Below are 21,881 nucleotides of genomic sequence, written 5' to 3'. Positions count from 1 at the left end.
TATATATATATATAGTTTGTACATGTGTATAGACATATGCACACACTAATTTAAAAGCATTTATCTATATGAATTAAAATAATGCAGTACACAGACAGAATAGACAGCAATAAAAAAAAAGATTAAATATGGGCTGGGAGTGTAACTAAGCAGTAGAGTGCTTGCATAGTATACTAAAATCTGGAATTATTTCTCAGAGAAGGAGGAGAAGGAAGAGGAAGAGGAAGAAGAGGAGGAGGAGGAGGAGGAGAGATGGAAAATAAAGGAGGAGGAGGAGGAGGAGGAGGAGGAAGAGGGATGGAAAAATAAGTCCAGACATGGACCTATATGTACATATGTGTATTTGTGCATACATGTGCATGTATGTAGACTTAGTACATGATAAACCCATTGTCATTTTTGGTGTAGGGATTGAACCTAGGAGTACTCTACCACTGAGCTATATCCCCAGTTCTTTTACTTTGAGACAGGGTCTCACTAAATTGTTCAGGGCTTCACTAAGTTGCTGAAGCTTGCCTCAAACTCAGGATCCTCCTGCCTTAGCCTCCTGAGCTTTGGGATTACAGGGATGCACTACTGCATCCAGCTTTAAATCCAGCATCTGAAATCACTGATGAAAAATGAGATAATTTGCTAGAGGGTAATTTACCTTAGTGTAAACCAAAAGGAATTCCAAATGTTTTTGCTCTGTAAATTTTTTAAAAATGGAAACAAAGTACTAATAATATAGGTTAAAAAAACTAGAGTTTTCTGTTCATAATACCATACTGAGCACACACATTTATGTTTACTCCTCTTCTTCTTAAGATTTCACTAAGCAACAGTGAAAGCACTAAAACCGTACAATCCCATGAGAAAGATAACAACAGGAAGTGAAAGAGCTTAACAAAACTTTGAATGCAGAAAGTGCCCACGGAGGAAACCAGCAGACAAGCAGTCCTGGGCGTGGATGGGAAACAGATGGGGCGCTGCCAATTGGAGAGGCTGGCTGGCAGTACCCAGAGAGGATGCAGGCCTCAAGACTGTAGGAACAACTAGGAGAGTGTCTCAAAAACAGGTGAAAAACAGGGTCATTATCTGAAGGTCTATACATAGAAGAGTTAATCTGCCCTACCTCCACATTCACAATGAATATATAAAATATTTATTCTCCTAGCCAAAAGAAACTATAGAGAAATAGGAAAATTAAAGTGGATGATAGGCTCCAAAGAAAGAAATGCAATTCCCCCAAAAGACAATGTTTACAGTCATACTGATACAAAGTCCCCTTGCTGGTTTTCAAATTTTAAAATTAATCTATAGAGTAAGTGTAAAATGATTAATTATGGGTATAGAACTGTATTAGTTTCTCATTGGTATTTCAATGTTCTTATATCTCTGAAGATCAGAAGTCTAAAATGGGATTCTGTGATAATCAAAGTTTTTAATTAAAATTTTTAAATGACACATACTATATATAAATTGTATATATTAATGCTGTTTTTATACACTGTTGGTGGAGCTGCATTCTTTTCTGGTGGTTTTAGGGAAGAGGCTACCATTTCCTTGCTTGTGGCCCCATTTTTCATCTTTAAAGCCTGCAGCAAAGTATCTTCTAAGTCATTTGCTCTCTGACTCTGGTCTTTCTGTCTCCTCTTGATAAGGACCTTTTGTGATTGTATTGGACCTACCTACATAATCTAGGATACTCTTTATTTCAAAAGCAGTTGATAAGAAATTTTAATTCCATCTGCAACCTTAATATCCCTTGCCTTATAAATTTATATGTTCACAGGTTCTGGAATGGGGATGTGTACATTTTTGGAGGGTCATTATTCTGCCTACCAAAAGAACTAAATGTATATTTTAATATGTTTTGACAGTGAAAGCAAAATTTAGTTGGTAGGTGTAGGAAACAAGAAAGAGATGAGGAAACAACAGAAACTTTGATAGAATAGGAAGTATAGGTGACTCTTATATCCAGCTACCAAGACTTAGAATGAAACTGGTGCAGGAGAGGAATGGTAAGGAGTAATTGAAGTGAGTTATGAACTTGCATACTTCAGAGTGGGGAATCTATGTTTAATGTCTAAAGGGATAAAGTTAAGGAATAGCACACTATTTATAACTATGAAAGGAGCCACTAAAAGTAAAGCATAAGTTGTTAAAACATTTAATTAGAGCTATGATATCATCATCTTTCAACATGGAATAATAATACTGCCACCTCAGAGTGTTGTTAAAGGTATACATGAGTGAAAATACTGTCCTCAGGGAAGTGCTTGGAACATATAATATGCTCAAAATTTTATCATTATCGATTTCACCACTATGTTCATGAGTTTAAAAAAATCTGAAATCAAGGTGTCAGCAGTGACAGGATCCATCTAAAACCCATAAGGGAATCCTTCCTTGGTTCTTGCTAGTTTTGTTGTTTGCTAGCAATGTTTAGCATTTCTCCACTTGGAAAAACATCCACCCTATTACTGCCTTTGTGTTTACGTAGTGTTTTGTGTGTTTCTGTGTCCAGATTTCCCATTTTCATAAGGACTCCAGTCATATTAGATTAGAAAGCCACCTTATTGCAGAATGATCTCATCCTAACCAGTTACGTTTGCAATGACGCTGTTTCCAAATAAGGTCACATTTTGAGGTATTGGGGTTAAAATTTCAACATATATTTTGGAGGGACATAATTCAATCCATAATATCCATGTTGCCAAGGTAAGGGGAAAGCAGCATGCTCATACACTGATAATGGGAGTATGAATTGTTTAACCTTTCAGAGTCAGAGTTTGTCAATATGTATTAAATTTTAAAAAACGTGTCTACTTTCTGAAGTATCAATCTCAATTTTCTGTCTATATGCTAGGAAGAGAATTACAGAGGAACAAAATTATATATGGAAAAAGAGGGTCTTTGAGTATTATTCAGAGCATTAAAACACAGAGCATAATAGTAGATAATTGGTTAGATTATGATCTGTATACATAAGGCCACTAACAGTGAAGATGTTATTTTGCTAATTTTCAAACTGAAACACTACACTTCCCATTGACAACAACACATATCACATCATTATCAAGAATTCTCTGGCCTTGTAAGAGAGCATTTTATTTTTTATTTGAAATAACCAAAACTGGTAATAAAGAACACGTGTTCATTCTAATTGTCAATATACTGTTACTAAATTTTGTGTATATTTGGGCCATTACATCTACTAACATGAAAACATGTTTAAAATATAAAACTAATTTAAAAGCAGCATATAAAACAGTATCAAGGGTATGGATCCACTTACATAAAGCATATTTGTGAAAAATACAGAGAATGTTCTTAAATATCAAAATGTATAATAACCAGTTAACGTACAAAAATCTTCTAAGAAGACTTTTTCCTAGAAAGTGGAATTAAAGAGTGCAGTTATACCTCTATATCCCTGACTGCTCAAGTCCCTCATATAAAACTGCATATTATTTGCATAGAACCTGTGCGTGTCTTCCCCTGTGCTTTACCTCATTTCTAGCTTCCTTATATCTGATATAATGTAAATACTATATTTATAATTCTTATCCTGTATTTTTTAGCAAATAATGACAAGTAAAATGTCTGTACATGTTCAGGGCAGATATAATTTTTTTTCAAATATTTTTTATCTGTACTTGATTCAGTATAGCAGATATAAACCCCAGAGACATGGAGGGTTGACTGTATTTTAGTTTCCAATATTGGCTCCTCTATGTAGTTTTAATTTTAATTTTCCTATCATGAATGTGCACTGTCCATGTGATAAAGGTGGAACAGTGGTTTTAATAAATGAAATGGCATCTGAGGCTGTGTGGATAGCAAACAACTGATCTTAAAAGTTGATGCCAGTTGGGCAGTGCAGAGGAGGGACTGGGAAGTGAGGAGAGTGGACTGATGGATGAAGTACTCTGCCTGGGGGTGGAAATATCAGCAGCCCTGGGCAGGCCCTCACCAAAGGCCTTGCTGGCTGTGCTGCACCCAGCTGTTTTGTGCTGTGCTGTGCCACATTACAACATGGTTTCTCTTACCTCTAGCCTTTGTGGGAAAGAATAGCCTTTCCCACACCTACTTCTAGATTTCTAAATCCATTTTGTCTCTCAAATACATTTGAAATGGCACCTTTTTTAGGTACCCTGCCCTGGTCCTGGGGTTGAGGGAAAATGGAGAGCAGAGAACATGACATGCTATGACATCATGAGATCACAGCTTATGGTCAGATAATGAAACAAAAGTACAAAATACACTACTTTATTTCTAACTGGGGATCCACAGAGACAAGTGCTGCTTGAAAAATTAATGTTGAAAGCTCCCATCTTTTCACAGCAAAAATATTATGTGATAATTGGGTTTCAGAATATATTCCATTTTGCCAAACACTTTAACATTAATTGGGATTTCATGGTATTTCCTTCCTTGGGACACTAGAACAGGCCAGTTAACAAATGGGAAAATCTTAAGGCTACAGAACAAGTCTCCAGTTCCATTTGTTAAAATGCAAAAACTAGCTATTAAAAAGATCTGATAGGGGCTGGGGATGTGGCTCAAGCGGTAGCGCGCTCGCTTGGCATGTGTGCGGCCCGGGTTCGATCCTCAGCACCACATACCAACAAAGATGTTGTGTCTGCCGAGAACTAAAAAATAAATATTAAAAAAACTCTCTCTCTCTCTCTCTTCCTCTCTCTCTCTCTCAAAAAAAACAACAACAACAACAAAAAAAAAAACGATCTGGTAGATTTTGCAAATAACATTTTTTTTTGAAGTGGGTGATCCCTTAGGAAAATAATTCCATGGCTACTCCCTGGACCTCCTGGCTATGTGCCTGACCTATACTGGGGTTATTAACTCACTACTTCAGCTTTCCCAACACTTTGTTTGTTTTTTGTTTGTTTGTTTGCCTTTGTTTGTTGTCTCTTCTACCATACTCCCTTGACCTCCCCCCCCCCCCCCCCCCCCCCCCCCCCCCCCCCCCCCCCCCGGCAAAAGCAGCAGGACACTATGGTTAAGAGGAACTTAAGAGAGGTTGGGTTGCAGCTCAGTGATAGAGCACTTGCCTAGCACTTGTGCAGCCCTGGGTTCAATCCTCAGCACCACATAAAAATAGATAAATAAATAAAATAAATGGGTTGTGTCTACCTGCAACTGAAAAAGTATTTTAAAAAGAAGGACTGAAGAGTCAATCTGCCTGGGTTTAGATTTGGGCTCTACTATTACACAGCTCTGACATGGGGCAAATCACTGAAGTTTTTTATGTCTCAGTTTCCTTTGTCATGACATTGTTTTGAAGAATAAATATTATAAGCACTTAGAACAGTGTTTGACATGTGATATATGTTATGCAAATGTTTGTTAAATAAAATAAGTAAATACCTGTACTTGACCGAATTATCTCTGTCCCAACAACATGGCCCAATAGGTCATACTGATTCAAGCGAGAACCATCCTGTGCCACTTCCACAGATTTGTTCTTCCCAAGAGTCCAAGAATAAACCACTTCAGCTGTTGTATAGGCATCTAAGACAGAGAAGAGTCAAGATGAAGTTGAAGGGAAAGGAAAATGGTTATTTATGATACTGATATTGTATGAGATTTAAATATATCTTGTACCCCCAAAGAGTTCTGGGTATGTGTTCTGTCCTTAACTGAATTCATCCATCCACCCAACACTCATTGAATGATTACTATAGTGCATGCCATATTCATAGTAATGAACCCAAAATAGTCTCTTCCTTCAATGACTCACAGACTTCTAGACTGATAACCAGTCTCCTTTTCTTTTAGGGTAGAATGTAGGGACAGGGAGAGGAATGACTATAATGTTATCTCATGCAGACATCACAAACTCAAATGTCTATGGGAGCCAGAAAAGCTACTTTGAATGAGTGAATCACACTAGTTCTAAGAAAAATACATTGCCAGAAAAGTAATAAAGTTTTCTTTTATTCACTATGGGTGATAATATGAGATGAAGCAAAAAAAAAAATCATACTACTGATATTTTAGATTAAAAATAAAAATCCAAACTTGAAATACCAAGAATTAATGATCACAGTTTTCTTTCATAACTTATTTATTACCATTTTGATGTGCAAATCAGAAAACTGAAATCTTTTCTTCTTCATGAGGGTGTTAATGTTTTATCTGGAATTCCAATGTCAACTACAGATTTTATACATATTAACTTTAAAAGGGGTGTAGGTAAGGGAAATGAATGAGTTGATTCCTTTCCAGACACAATTGACCTTTTTGCTCAGTGAATTTCTTTGCCCTGCCTATCTCAGGCACTTAGGTTCATAAATGGAAACTATTCACACTGTTCACCTTTTCCCTGCAAGCTTTGAGCTATGTTGTTCAAGTTAGTGAACGGAAGTGTTTTCAGCTCCTGGTGGCAACTGCTATGTTCATAACGTGGTCTATTGGAAATTTTGCCACAAATCAGATGTGAATCTAACAGTGAACAAATGTAAATTCTGGGTTCCTGAAAAATTCGGCAACACTGGATGCATATTTCATAACAAGTCTACGATCTGTTTATATTATACTTTTTTTTTTTTACTTAGGCTTTTTTCCTCCCATTTTTAATTGGTGCAGTATTGTTGTATATATTGATGGGATTTGTTTTTAAATATTTGTACATGCACAAAATATAACAATATAATTTGGCCAATATCACTCCACAGCATTCCCCCCCACCTCCTTACCTCCCACCCCTTCTCCCCTTTTCTCCACTGATCTCCCTTTGATTTTTAGGAGATCTGCCCCATTTTTGTTTTATTTCTTCCTCTCTAGTCTCTGTATATGAGATAAAACATACAATCCTTAACTTTCTGAGTTTGAATCATTTCACTTAACATAATGGCCCTGTTCCCTGCATTTTCCTGCAAATGCCATAATTTCATTCTTTTGTATAGCTGAATAAAACCCCATTGTGGATATATACCACATTTTCTTTACACATTCATCATTGATGGACACCTAGGCTGGTTCCATAGTTTGGCTATTGTAAATTGTGCTGCTATAAACATGGGTATGCATGTACATTATATTTTTTAGGAGCTTTTTCAATATAGCTAAGAAAACCTTTTACTGATTTTCTTAAAAGAATACCATGCAAAAACTTCTTCATTCACTTTAAAATTCTCATTGACATCATGAAAAATGCATGTATAATTCTATGGCATTTTTTATATCTTTGCTGTCATAAGCTGAAAATAAAATGTCACAAGAAATTTAACTTTTCAAAATAACTTGCCCTATATATGGCCTCAGTCATTTCTTCAATGCACCAACAATACTCCTACTTTTATACATAATTTCTGTTGTGCTATAGAGATATTTTTATAATTTTTTCATCTGTAAAATATTTTGATGCCTGAGAAAACTTATTGCTGATGACATGACTGCATTTCCCAGCAGCAACACCTAGGGTATACATTCAAATACAAAACTTGTTGAACTTTCAGTCTGTTCTTTAAATTAACATTTTTATTGTACATCTTTTCTATGCAGTAGTTCCCCCCCACCTGTGCTTTTGCTTTCCAAGGTTTCAGTTACCTTAAATTAATGCAGTCCAAAAATATTGAAGGAAAATCACAGAAATAAACAATGCATAAGTTTTAACCTACTTGGTGTTCTGAATAACATAATGAAATCTCATGCTATTCTACTTCTTTCTGCCTGGGGCATGAATCATCCCTTTGTCCATTGTATACAGGCTGTGAATGCTACCTGCCCATTAGTCACTTGGTAACCATTTTGATTATTGAATCAACTATTGTGATATTGCAGTACTTGTGCTTAAATAACCCTTATATAGTAGCCTAACACTCACCTCACATCACCTCATCATGTAGGCATTGCATCATTTCACATCATCACAAGAAGGAGAAGGATGAGTACAGTACAATAAGACATTTTGAGAGACAGAAAAAACATTTTTATATTTATTTTTTAGTTGTAGTTGAACACAATAACTTTATTTTATTTATTTATTTTTATGTGGTGCTGAGGATCAAAGCCAGGGTTTCACACGTGCTAGGCAAGCGCTCTGCCACTGAGCCACAATCCCAGCCTCAAAAAAGCATATTTATATAATCTTTATTCAGTAAGTATATTGACAGAATTGTCTACTTTATTATTCTTTATTATTGCTAACCTGTTACCATGCCACGCTTATAAATCAAACTTTATCATATATATGTATGTATAGGAAAAATTCTATACCTAGATAGAGTTTGGTACTATCCATGGATTCAAGGATTGGAAGTCTTGGAACATATCCCACTAGATTAGATAAGGGGTGATTTCTGTATATCAACTGTAGTTTTCTATAATGGATGGAATAATTATAATATTTGAAGTTTTATCCCTTCAGCAAAAGTATACTTTGTATGCACAGTAAAGATGTAGAAATATTTTTCATTCCTATAAGGAAATGCAAACTCTCCCATCTGTTTTGAAACATAGCCACCTCAGTCTGTGTTTTATTTTTTTAATGATAAGTATAGATACAAGAACTATTTCCTCTTAAATTCACTGGGAGATTTTAATTATAAGTAAAATGAGAATGCAAATAGGTTGATTAATAGCAACTGATATTGGAGCCTGTTTGCAGGGAGAAGGAAAAAGTGATGGTCAGGATCATGTGTCCTGGGCAAGCATATGCACATCTACAAAGGACAGGACTAACCAGCCTTAGTCAATTGCAGCCATGTAAGATTTAAGCCCAGTGTTGTCAGATACGCTGATTTCATGAAATGATAAACATATCTGGAATTTTATGAGACAATATCTTAAATTTCAAATCTTGGCAAATAATTTTAAAAGTAATTAACACATATTTAGATCAAACACATTACAGATGCAGTCCCAATTTGTGACATCTGGCCAAGAGACTTCCTCCTATATGTGGCTATAATCTCTTTTGATTCAACCTTGAAAACAAAGAATCCTTTGAGGCCCATTGTGTATCTAGGACTCCCACCTGGAATTGTAGCTCTTTAAACCATTATCATGAAGAAGAAAGGAAAATCTCAGGAATGTTTCCATACCATTGCCTAAAATATTTTCTGATATCATGTGAGATTGTCACAGTGCTATTAGTGAAATGTGATTTCACAAGATGTTGTCTTCTAATTTTTTCCTAGTGCCTTTCATCTTGTACCTATTCTGGAGTGCCCTGTACTCCTAAGCAAAGAACCAGCTGTATATATCTTCTTATCTTTGCTATTCTGGTGGTTGCAACACTCTCTATTTAAAGAGCAATACAGTCTTCCAACTAATCTACCCAAGATTTTGTTAGTTGGTTGGTTGGTTCTAGGGATTAAACCCAGGGCAACCACTGAGCCACCTCCATAGCCCTTTTTATATTTTATTTAGAGTCAGGGTCTCACTAAGGTGTTTAGGCCTTGCTAACTTGCTGAGGCTGGTTTTAAACTTTCTATACTCCTGCCTCAGTCTCCTGAGCAGCTGGGATTATAGTCATGCAACACCGTACCTGGCTACACAAATTTTGACAATGTGAAAACTACAGCAGGTTTGTTCAAGGAAAGGATAAGTGAAGGCAGATTTTTTTCTCACTCTTAAGAAAAAAAAAAAAATTCTTACTGGATTTCTAACTGAGGCTGAGTACCTGGAGCAGACATTCCTGAATACTAACCCTCAAAATCCTAGCAGGCCCTACTTCAGTTGTGAAATTATATTGTGCATCTAACCGTGTCTCAGAAGCTTCACCGGGCCCAGAATGGCAAATTGCTTTATGCAGAAAAAAAATATCAATTTCTTTGTCAATAATATATGGAAACAGAATCGTTTTGTAGATAAAAAATATTATCTTTTCATAATATGGAGATCAAAGCAGGAAAGGCATGAACTAATGAAGGGAGAGAAGTAAAGGGAAAAAATTTAAAAAAAAAAAAACAGTTGAGAGCTGATGGTGTAGTTCAATGGTAAAACACATTCTTAGAGTGCACAAAGTCTTGGGTTCCATTCCAGCACCAAAAATTAAAAAATAAAAATAAAAAGATGGAACAAAGAAAGGGGATCGGAGAAGGACAAAAATGAGAACAAATTGAAAGATACTTGACTGAATCTCTACTTGAAGCCTGACCCTATACTGGTAAACAAAGGATAAAAAGGCACAGTAACCACAATTAAGGAGCCCACAATCCATTGAAGGGGAAAGTGTACAACAGTTACAGTGGAAGTTTCAGCATAAGAAATGTGTGCACTAGTGAAACAAAAGCAAGTGTTAAGTGAAACCAGAAATAAGCACTATTGTTCCTGCTCAAAGTTGAATGTTAAAGAAGTATTCATAAAATAGATGATACTCACAAGATGAGGCCACTTTTAGGAGATGGAAAAGGACAATCTTAACCAAAAACCAACAGAACAAAGGACAGGAGTACATTGTACTTAAGTTGTCACAATCTTATCAGTTGACTTGGCTTAATAAGTGTGTGCTAGTATACCTATATGTTGCTGACAGTATATCATTCTTGAAAATTAAATATAAATAAAGCCATAAACATAGTGTACTATATACTTATACATTATATATAGTATAAGTATATATAAAGTATAAGTATATATAAAGTATAAGTATATATAAAGTATAAGTATATATATATATATATATATATATTCACACACATAAATAGTATACTGTATACAAACCAAGAGAATGTTCTTACAATAAATAACAAGTTTGGGAAGTAAAATAAATCCTTAAACTGATATTTAAGACTTGCAACTCTGGTAATTCTATTTAACTTACTAGGTCCAAAGGTGGTTATTGAAATACTAATCAAAGAGGATCTCTCACATATTCCAACTTCTATTTATTTATTTATTTTTATATTTTTAGTTGTAGATGGACACAATACCTTTATTTTGTTTATTTATTTTTTTCTTTATGTGGTGCCGAGGATGGAACCCAGTGCCTCACATGTGCTAAGCAAGTGCTCTACCACTGAGCCACAACTTCAGCCCTATTTATTTATTTTTATTTGTTCTTCTTAGTTATACTTCTGAGTTTCCTCCATATACTACCAGGCTCTTTTAAACACTTAAAAACTTGCTATTTCTTATTTAACAACATGCATGTCAATAATGATCATTAAAAAAATTAAAAAGTTTGGTTCTATACTACTAATAATAAATGTTGGTGAGGATGTGGGGGAAAAGGTACATTCATACATTGTTGATGGGACTACAAATTAGTGCAACCACTCTGTAAAGCAGTATGGAGATTCCTCAAAATTTAGGAAGGGAACCACAATATGACTCAGCTATCCCATTCCTCAGTATACATCCAGAAGATCTAAAATCAATATACTATAGGAATGCAGCCACATCAATGTTTATAGCAGCACAATTCACAATTGCCAACCTATAGAGCCTATCTTGGTACCTGTTGATAGATGAATGGATAAGGAAAATATGGTATTACTCAGTCATAAAGAATAATGAAACTATGACATTTGCTGGTAAATGGATGGAAATGGAGAAAATAATTCTAAGTGAAATAAGACAGAATCAAAAATTAAAGAGTCATATACTTTCTCATATGCAGAAACTAAAACAAAAGAAGAAAATAAAGAAAAAGAAGGTGACCCATGAAGATGGAGTAGAGAAAGGGGGTTGAGGGGGAGGGAGGAGCGATGGGATAAGGGCAGAACAGTGGAATGAATCTGACCCAGCTTTCCTATATACATACATGAATATACCACAGTGAATCTCACGTTCATATATATTCACAAGGTATTAATTTAAAAACAAACATATATAAATAGCAGAAAGATCAGTAAAGAGTAGAGGAAAGGGAATAGGGAAAGGGAGGAGAAGAGGGTAAGGGAAAGTACTGGGGAATGATATTGGAACAAATTATATTCCATGCATGTACAATTATGTCAAAATTAACTCTAATATTATGTATAACTACAGTACACTAATAAAAATACATTTGTGCCTTTTGGTTAATATAAACACTGTCTTAATTTGGAAACAAATGGAAACAAACTGTGGTCTAGAGATGCAAGCTTATATGTTATGTATATATTCAGCTTTATTAGATTCCACCAAATACTTTTCCCAAAACTTTATGAAGTTATACTCTTTTTGGTTTTGGGAGGGAGCAGGGTATTGGTGATTGAACTCAGGGTCACTCAACCACTGAGCTAGTTCCCCAGCCCTATTTTGTATTTTATTTAGAGACAGAGTCTCAATGAGTTGCTTAGGGCCTCACTTTGGCTGAGGCTGGGTTTGAACTCACAATCTCCCTGCCTCAGCCTCCGGAGCTGCTGGGTTACAGGTGTGCACCACCACACCTATACTCCTATCAGTACATCATGACAGCACATATTTGTTCTGCATCCTCACCAATATGTGATGTTTTCTGTCTTTTTCATTTTGATTATTTCAGTGAGTGAATAGTAATGCACTTTGGATTTTAATTTGCATTTTCTGCTAATGTAATTGGTTACTGTGTGTGTGTGTGTGTGTGTGTGTGTGTGTGTGTGAGAGAGAGAGAGAGAGAGAGAGAGAGAGAGAGAGAGAGAAAGTATTGTATAAGGTACAATCTCTACCACTTTAAAGACCATAAAGATATTTTATTATGTTTTCTTCTAAAATCTTTACCATTTTCCCTTTCACCCTTTTACATTTAGATCTACAAATCCATCTGGAATTTATTTCTGTGCATGATGTGAAATAAGAATCAAATGTCTCTTTTCTATTCTGTCCCATCAGTGTATACATCTGTCTTTGCAACAATACCTTGTCTGAATTATTATTGCTTTAAAATAGTTGTAGATAATTGATACTGGATTATATTTGCCTGAAAATTCTCTGGCTTTATTCTTGCATTGTTTTCTTCCTGTTTATTGTGCTTTGTGTGTTTGCATGCTTTGTCTTTGAATTAATAATTTTCATCAGTCTTAAAATGATTTGCATTAACTAGTTAATGATTGTTTTGCTCCTTTCTCTGCCTGTGGTCCTTCTATAAAATCACTCATTTCAATTTATTTTGCTATGTCCTACGTGCTTCTTACTCTTTTCTTTATTTTGTTTTTCTGTGCTTCAATTGTGCTATTTTTTTCATTTACTCATTTTCCAGGTATCTAACATTGTTTTCTGCTTGTTAATCTATGTATTAAATCTGAATTTTAAATATTATACTTTTCTATAAGTAATTTTCAATTTATTCTTCTTATAGATTTCAATTTTCACCTGAAATGGTCTATCTTTTTTCTCCTCTATTCATTTTTTCCTCTTTTTCTTCTTGAACATATTAGCCAAACATTTTAAAGTCTTTTTCTATAAACTGCATGTTTTTTTTTTTTATATTTTGTGTTCTTGCTTATAAATCTTGGTTTTAGGTCATATGGCCATGCTTTTTCATATGACTCACAATTTTTTTTAAATTAAATTCCAAACATTGCATGTAAAACTGTAAAACTCAGATAGAAGCCTCTCTTCTGAGGCTTCATTCCTTCCTTGATATGTGTGAAAATTTCACCTTAATCTCATATGGGACTGAGCTGGATTATAGTTTTGCTTAAATCCATTGTGTCCCTATTGTTCCCTTGTAACTACGACATAGCTCCCAAGGTTTTAAACTGACAACCTGCCACATATTTCTGTTTACCATTGAGAAACTGTGGGAAAGGCAACTCTGCTTTTCAATGCTTTCTTTTCATGTTGAATTATGGCCTCATGCTCTGTTAATGGAGTCAAACTGAATCCAAGCTGCAAACCAAGACCAGAATTAGCAAATTGCCCCAGGGATATAGAAAGTTAGATCATAATTTGATGTATGAAATGTTTTCCCACTTTCTCTAGAGTTTTAGTCTCTTCTATACTTATCCATTCTATACTTTTAGGTTTTCTAGTTGTTTACTATGAGAGCAATGGTCACAAACAATCAACTCTGTCCTACCCAAAATGGAAGTATTACTAGTCTCGTTCAATAGCAGATCCATTAGTACAAAAATCTACAAGTCACCAGAGAGTTCTCTGTCATAATGCTACACATGTAATCCATCATGAGGTCCTGTTGTATCTCCCTTCAGAACATATCCAGAATCAGGATACTTCTCATCACTTTTATCACTATCTCTGTGAGATGATCCATCAGCATCTTTGACTTGAGATAGTTCAATGATTTCCATTATCTCTCCATCATTATATGTCACCTGAAATATTGCAATAATCATTTACTTGAACTTCCTGCTTATATCCTGTCTCTAGTTATTTTAAAACTCCCTTGTAATATGTTTTTAAAAATAAGTAGATAATGGCATTATTTTGTTTAAAATATTCTAATCACTCCTCATTGTCCCTTGGCATATAATTCAAACCCCTCTAATGCCCTACAAGACTCTAGATGACCTGGTCCCCTCTTTAGTATCATCCTTTTCCAGTGCTTTCCACTTATTCTGGGAAGCCACATTGTTTGTTCTGATATTTATTGAACAAGCAGATACTGTTCTGATCTTTTCCTTGGGCAGTTACTGTTTCCTAGAGCATTATTCCCTCAGATATCTGCATTGTTAACCCCTCTACTTCATAAAAATTTCTTCTCAAATGTCACTTTTTGAAAAATTTTAATTGACAACATAATAACTGACATTTATGAAGTGTAGTGTGATATTTCAATACATGTATACAATTGTACGAATTATGATTGTGATCTTATGAAGATCAATTCTGGATAATTAGGGTAATTAGCATATGCAATCACTCCAAACATTCATGATTTCTTTGTGCTGGGAATAGTCCAAAACTTCTCTTCTAGCTATTGTCAAATACATACAAAATAACAACTATCTATAGTCATCCAACTATGCTATAGAACAGTAGAACTTATTCCTCCTACCTAACTGCATTTTGGTACCTGTTACACATCCTCTCCCTAGCCTCCCCAACTCCATATTGTTTCATAATAAAATAGGGTGATCCTGATCACTCTGTTTTCAATTACAATAGTAACACCTATTCTCTGTCTAGGCATGACTGATTCTCCTTATTCTGTAGTGCTTTCATGTTTCCCCATGGTTCTTCTCACTTTACAACCTATTTTATACTTTACTTTTTATTCATTGTTTATTTTATCTTTCACCATCCCTCTCTTATCATATAAGCTCCACAAGGGCAGAGGTTTTTGTTTTATTCATGGATGCATTCCAAACTCCTAGAATAGAAGCTGACACACAGGAGGCAATCTGTAAATATTTGACAAACTAATGATTGAAAAGATATGTCATACATAATTATTTGAGTCTTTTGAATAGCACTTTCTATTTCAAAACATAGAGCTAAATCTAATTTAGATGTGATCATCACAGATCTTGATATATTAATCTGATGACTCCTTACATAAGATACTATGCAATTCTTAGATTCAGAACCCTCAATTTTTATTCAACTTTGATTTTTCTAATTCATTTGAAAATGGAGTATCTACTCTCTTCTCTGTAAAATTTGCAGCTACTGAGAAATGCAATACTCTAAAAGATAAAGTCTCCAGAGTTTCTTCCTGTCTACCATTTACTTTTGAGAATTGGGCAGAGGTATATCAAGACGCAGGTAGAATGGACACTTCAAAAATATAATCACGTTCTCTGAGAGATCTTGTTCTTAGGAAGCTGTTCCTGTGCTATATACCAGCTCTGTTGTGCTCTCTCCTCTGGGCAATTTAGAAAACAGATGTTGATGCTTCAATCTGACAGAGAAATTAGTCTAAAATGGTGAAGTAAGGTTTGTTGCTAGGAAATAAAACTCTGTTAAGGGCTGTCTCCTCCTGCTGATCAGTTAGTACTACTTGACTTCACTCTCCTGACCCACTCCCATAACATCTAAAATAAAAGGCCTCAGCTTAAGAAACTTCAAGGGAACAAAATGGGATATATTAAGTTTCTTTTGGAAAAAGATTAGGTGAACAACTGAGAAAATACATACAGCTTCCAAACTTCAGTGGACAGGCATGCACATCCATGGGAAAATCTTCCAAATGCATAGGACACTCAGCATGAATTGTTAATCTAAAAGAAAGAAAGAAAGAAAGACAGAAAATGAAATAATGCTAAATTACATGTTATTCACCATGAAGCTCAGATCCCACTTGACAGCAATTGTACAGTCTTAAGAATGACAGGAAATTTTGCTTATTTAGGTTCTCTGAATCTTTATAAACATATAAGATGAATTAAATGAACTAGATAGGTCTCAGATCAATATTCAGTATTCATATTTTTAGATCAGATCTGAACCCCACCTTAGAAAAACAAATGAAATTTATCTGGTCAAATAGTACTTCCTTAGCCACCTTCCAAGAAGACTGGAAATACCAGGTTCTGACTCATTTGCTCCTGACCACAGCTTAATTATTTCTGAAATAATTCTCAGCAGGCTATTATGTGAGTTATCCAATTTAAAGATTGCACTTGAGAAGATAATGTGTAGAAAGAATATATTTTACCCTGATAATGAACAGAAAGATCCAAAAAAGGATTCTGCTGATCACAGGAACTGTTATGGCTTTTTTGAAAGAGATGACTCTTGCAGAACACACACACGCACACACACACACACACACACACACACACTTCATAAAAAATAAACACAAAGGTAATAGAGGACATCAGAATCATCAGATCCTCAGATCCTTAGGGATCAAGTCTGAAGAGTTCATGCTTTTTCAACAGAAGCAATAGATAGGAGATTATGCATGGATTTCTCAGTGGAAATCTGGATGGGGTATGATTTGCCATGTTCATATACTCTCTCTTACATTAGTCTGTCTAAATAATCTATGCCAAAGTTTCCCTCTGAATTATTTCTCATTTTTTGAGGCTCAACTTCGTTTGGCCTAGATTGTAGTCTCTTAGGTAGAAATGAGACCTACACAGTAACTGTTCAGAGTTCTTTGAAATGTAGTCTTATGAAGTACTTCTATATAGCTCCTGGTTATATCTAACCCAATTGCTGCCATCCCCCTGAAGTTCTAATAAGTTGAGAAGCTAGTTGTCAATTTTGGTGTTATTCATTTTCCCAGTAGCTTCTTCCCTTAGGCACCCTGCTTATAATTTTTCAGGATCCAAATACACCTAGGGGCCAGAATCTATGCCTAATGAGTCATCAGTATATCAAATAGAGAGAAATATGCCTCACTTTTAGGAATTATCAAAGTTGAGGCAACAAATTTACAAAGGCCTGTAGAAATCCTATGTGCAGAATCTCCATTTCTCATCCTCAATCCCAATGTACAGTAACAGTGTAAGGTAGGAGGATCCCAGCAAGAGGATATCCTCCAGGCCACTGCTATCTGACAATGTTTATCTTTGGTTGATGACAGTGAGATAGCAGAAGATATTTATTGTGAAATTATAGATATTCATATGTTTAGGAAGGCAAAGAAATTTAATGTATAATTATTATGATTATAATGATCATTGCTAATAACCCATGAGATGTTCACAGAATGTTACAGCTTCTAAAGCATATTCACATTCAGATAATCTTACTCAAGTCTGTCCCTAATATTTGTGACATAGTTATCCTAGTTGCCTGGAAGAAGGATGCTATTTATTCCATTTTTTTTCCCTTTGGTACCTCTGTGAAGTAAATATTGGAGGTATTATTATTATTCCTATTTCAGAGACAAGAATCCACAGAGTTAAATTGAGTTACTCAGAATCATACAACCAGAGGACAGGAGTGCCAATACAGAGATTGTTTTGCATTAGTTATCTTCTATTTACCCGAAGGTAAATCCCTCCTTGGGAATCTTTTAGTCACACCAGAGATGCTGTGATTATCTATGGTTATATCTAACTAAACATTTCCTGTGTTTAAGGTAGTTACAGGAAAATACCAAGAAAATAAGGAAGAATCAGAGCAATAACCACTACTGCACAATGATTACTGTATAAGAGGTGAACAATAATAATTACATATGCAGTTAACTCATTAACATAGAACAGGAGTTGGTGCACTATCTGGGTACAGTCAGAATGCTTCCTGGTGCAGAAAAAGCTAGAAGGGATCTTAAAATTAAAGTAAATAGCAAAGTGGAAGGAGGGAGGGAGGACAAGAAGGGAATACTGTATGACACCAGAGGTCAGAGAGCATTAGGATCTAAGAAGAACCAATGGAAAGAACACAGCATTATTTGGCTTGTGAAGTCCCCTGCCCCCACAAACATCTACTTTTTCTTCTCTGTGCTTAGGTGGGATGAGAGAGAAGTGGATGAAAAGGAAGATAGGAAAGTTATTACAAATCTGCTCCTAATCAGAAATCACTACCTTTGCATCCTGTCTTTATAATCTATTTGTTGTGGTCTTATTCTCCACATCCCAAGGACTGCTGGTACACATGAAGTAATTTCCCCTTGACATTACTCATAAGAGGCAGTATCTTGGAAATAATAATGTAAGTGGAGAGCAAGAACACAATTTTCTTTATTAAACCCTCATGGAATCTTTTCAGTATCCAACACAAGGAACAGGTTTCTCAGTGAAATATTTCTCTTATGTCATGAAATCACCTTTATGCCTGAAGAATAAAGGTCAAATTGGTGGGATTTTACAGACTGGTGGAAGAACTGAACTTTTGTTCAAGATACATAGGAAATTTTGTAAATATCCAAGAGATTAGTTAGAGCTGAAAGCATACTTGTCTTTTAGTTCCAACCTCTTGCTGCTTAGAGATGGACATATTGAATATTAGAGATGGGTAAGTATTTACTGAAGGGTACACAGTTGGTTTCTGCCTTCCAACCTGGAGCTGTTGCTAATGCACATATGGGTACATATGCTTTAGATATCCTGCTTTGAGCAATATCTATTATTGTTCTGATCATTTGTGAAGTTGTTTCACATCTATCAGCCATGTTTAGAGATGCTGACCAGTTAGCTATGAAGAGGTGGCTGACTGGAAAGCAATTGAGCTTGATTTTCTTATAACTTCATCCCAGAGGAATAAGTGCTTCAGTTTTGTCATTTATCCAGATAATGACAATATTTAAGTTTTTCTTCCAAATAGTCCATTCCATAATCTATGTAAAATACTTTTCTTTCCTAGTCTGATCAAGTCAATGATACAAAATTTAGACGTTCAGAATGATAACATTCACAATAAATGGAAATCATCATTTAATTTATGGGATTATGAACTGGAGGATGATACCTACAGAGTGATTGATGAGGGAGATTATTTATTACTGCAGTCTCATTAAAAGATGAAAGGGATATGAACTAAGATATTAGCAGTAGACATAGAAACAGATAATAAAACATTTAGAAGGAAAAATAAGAAAGACTTTGTGGTTAGGTATTAGACTATTCTCAACTTTAGTGTCCTAAACAGTTAAACAAAACCCATTTACCCATTCACTATTTATTCAATAACTTCATGGATGTCCAGGATATCAGGAAGCATAAGTCACTTGGCTGTAGTTCTTTCAACATGCCAAGTTCTCTGACTTCATGGCTTTTGCATTGACTATGCTCTTGGCCCAGAATGTTCTTCTTGCAAATGCCTGGATGACTAATCCTCACACTTTTTTTCAAGTCTATTTCTAATTACTCCTTCTAAATGGGGCCTTCTCTGTATTCTCAGTTTTCTACCCACCCCGTGGATAGTAAACATTGCTATGCTCGTTCGTTCGTTCTTTCTTTCTTTCTTTCTTTCTTTCTTTCTTTCTTTCTTTCTTTCTTTTGCAACTAACCTACAACATACTCTATAATTTTTTTATTCATCATAAGGTTAGGTACTTTTATCTTTTTTTTCTGTTTGACATGTGCCAAGAACCTAGCGCATTATAGGTATTCAAGGAACACACACTGAATGAATGAATTACTGAGTAACTTATTTCTTAAAGACCTATTTGTACTAAAAGCTTGCAAAGAGTAGGTATGCATTGGGCAAGAAAGCATTTGGGGATTCTTGGGGTTCCACAAAAAAACAGTATCTTGATGTGATTAATTACCAGAATAATATCTGGGCATATAGCTTCTTTTATACAATTTTGGAACTACAAGAGCTTTATATAAAGCATCTAGTTTTACCCCCCCCCCCATATATTTTATGTATGAGAAAACAGAGGGAAGGTAACTTGCCCAGAATAATCCAACATCTCTGGGAAAGAGCTGGTTGAAAGTTTCTTGACTCACTGGTGTATTCAACAAATATTTATTGGTTACCTACTATGCATCACGATATTGTCCTAAACAATGTAATTATATTAGGGAACTTATGAAGATTGTCCACTTAGGGCATAAATCTGAGTGGAGTAAAATGAAATAAACAATATAAATAAGTAAATTGTAGAGCATATTAAAAGGTGATATGCCCCAGGGAGAAAAATAAGTATGGGTAGAGAGTATATGGAGGTATTGATTTGACTAATATTTTAGGATAATTCTGGCAGCTGTGTAGAGAATAAATTGAAACAGGACAAGGACTCAAGCAGAGAGATGAAATCTAACAGTGATCACGACTCAAACCTCTTGAAAATCTTGAGATAGAAGGCAACTTTCTCAACTGATAAAGGGCGTTTGAAAAAAAAAAAAACAAAAAACCTTATATCTAGCAGCACCACACTCAATACTAAAGGACTGTTACTTATTTGTTCCATGAGGCAAGAATGTCTGTTCTCTGTTATTTACCACATTATTAGAGATTTTAGTCACTCCAAAAAGAAAACCAACAGGACATGACTGTTATAAATATGGAGTTATTTTTAAGGAGATGAGTAAAATATTCTAGGTTAGATAGATATCGGTGATGTTTGCACAACTGCAATTATGTTATAAATCATTTAATTGTGCACTTTAAAGAAAGGGTGCATTTTCTGACATATATATAATATTTCAGAAAAGCTGGCTAAAATTAGACAAGCAAAGAAATATAAGACAAAAATTGGAAAGCAAAAATCTAAACTGTCTTTGTTTGCAGGTGATATGTTCAGACATTCTGTGCATATATATTTAGAAGATCTAAAGCCATTAAGATGTCAATTCTCACCAAATTGCTCTATAAATTCAAAATTTCTTTTCAAAATCTCAGAAGTTTTTCTTTTAGTAAAACTGGTAAATTGGTTCTAAAACTTAAACCAAAACACAAAGAATCTAGAATAGTCAAAACAGCGAACTACAAAGCTTATATACAACAAAGGGGAAATGATTAACAGAGGAGGCAACCTACAGAAAGGGAAAAATATTTCCAAACCAGACATATTGCAAGCAGCTAATATCCAGAATATATAGGGAACTCAAAAAACTAAATGATGAATGTTGGTGAGGATGGGGAGAAAAGGAACAGGTATAAACTCTTGGGAGAAATATAAATTGGTACAGCTATTATGTAGAACAATATGGAGTCTCCTCAACAACCTAAAAACAGATCTATCATATGATCTAGCTATTCCAATGGGTATGGATACAAAGGAAATGAAATCACTATGCCAAAGAGACTCCCAAATGCCCATGTTTTCTGTGGTACTTTTCACAATAGTTCAGTCATAGAAACAGCCTCAGTGCCCATCAATGGATGAATGGAAAAATAAAATGCTGTATATATCCAATGGAATATTATTCAGCTGTAAAGAAGCCACAAAGAACTGGAGGGCAATACATTAAGTAAAATAAGCCAGACACAGAAATACAAATACTACATATTGTGTCTCATATGTACAAGATACCAAAAAATCAATCTAAATGTAGACTAATGATTATTAGAGGTTGAGAAGGATGTGTGTGGGATAGGTAATGATAGGTTGGATTTGATACAGGAAAACTGTATGCCTGTGTTGAAAAATCACACCAAATTCCACTAAAATGTACAATTAATACATGTTAATAATAATAATTTTTTAAAAT

The 21,881-nt window shown here is 34.9% G+C and overlaps 1 protein-coding gene across 1 annotated transcript in view; it reads right to left on the bottom strand.

The window, feature by feature from the left end:
• Positions 1-21,881, bottom strand: part of Gabra3 (gamma-aminobutyric acid type A receptor subunit alpha3) — a 122,741-nt gene that overhangs the window by 21,771 nt on the left and 79,089 nt on the right. Inside the window, exons 5-6 of the mRNA XM_026403517.2 lie at positions 15,961-16,043; positions 5,374-5,517 (exon numbers count right to left, since the gene is read on the bottom strand). Coding sequence (XP_026259302.1) covers positions 5,374-5,517; positions 15,961-16,043 — 227 coding nt within the window. The remainder of the gene's footprint in view (positions 1-5,373; positions 5,518-15,960; positions 16,044-21,881) is intronic.

Source organism: Urocitellus parryii, chromosome X (genome assembly GCF_045843805.1).
Source record: "Urocitellus parryii isolate mUroPar1 chromosome X, mUroPar1.hap1, whole genome shotgun sequence".
Taxonomy (NCBI): Eukaryota; Metazoa; Chordata; class Mammalia; order Rodentia; family Sciuridae; genus Urocitellus; species Urocitellus parryii.
The sequence above is the reverse complement of the archived record's forward strand: the minus strand, read 5'-3'. Positions and strand labels throughout refer to the sequence as shown.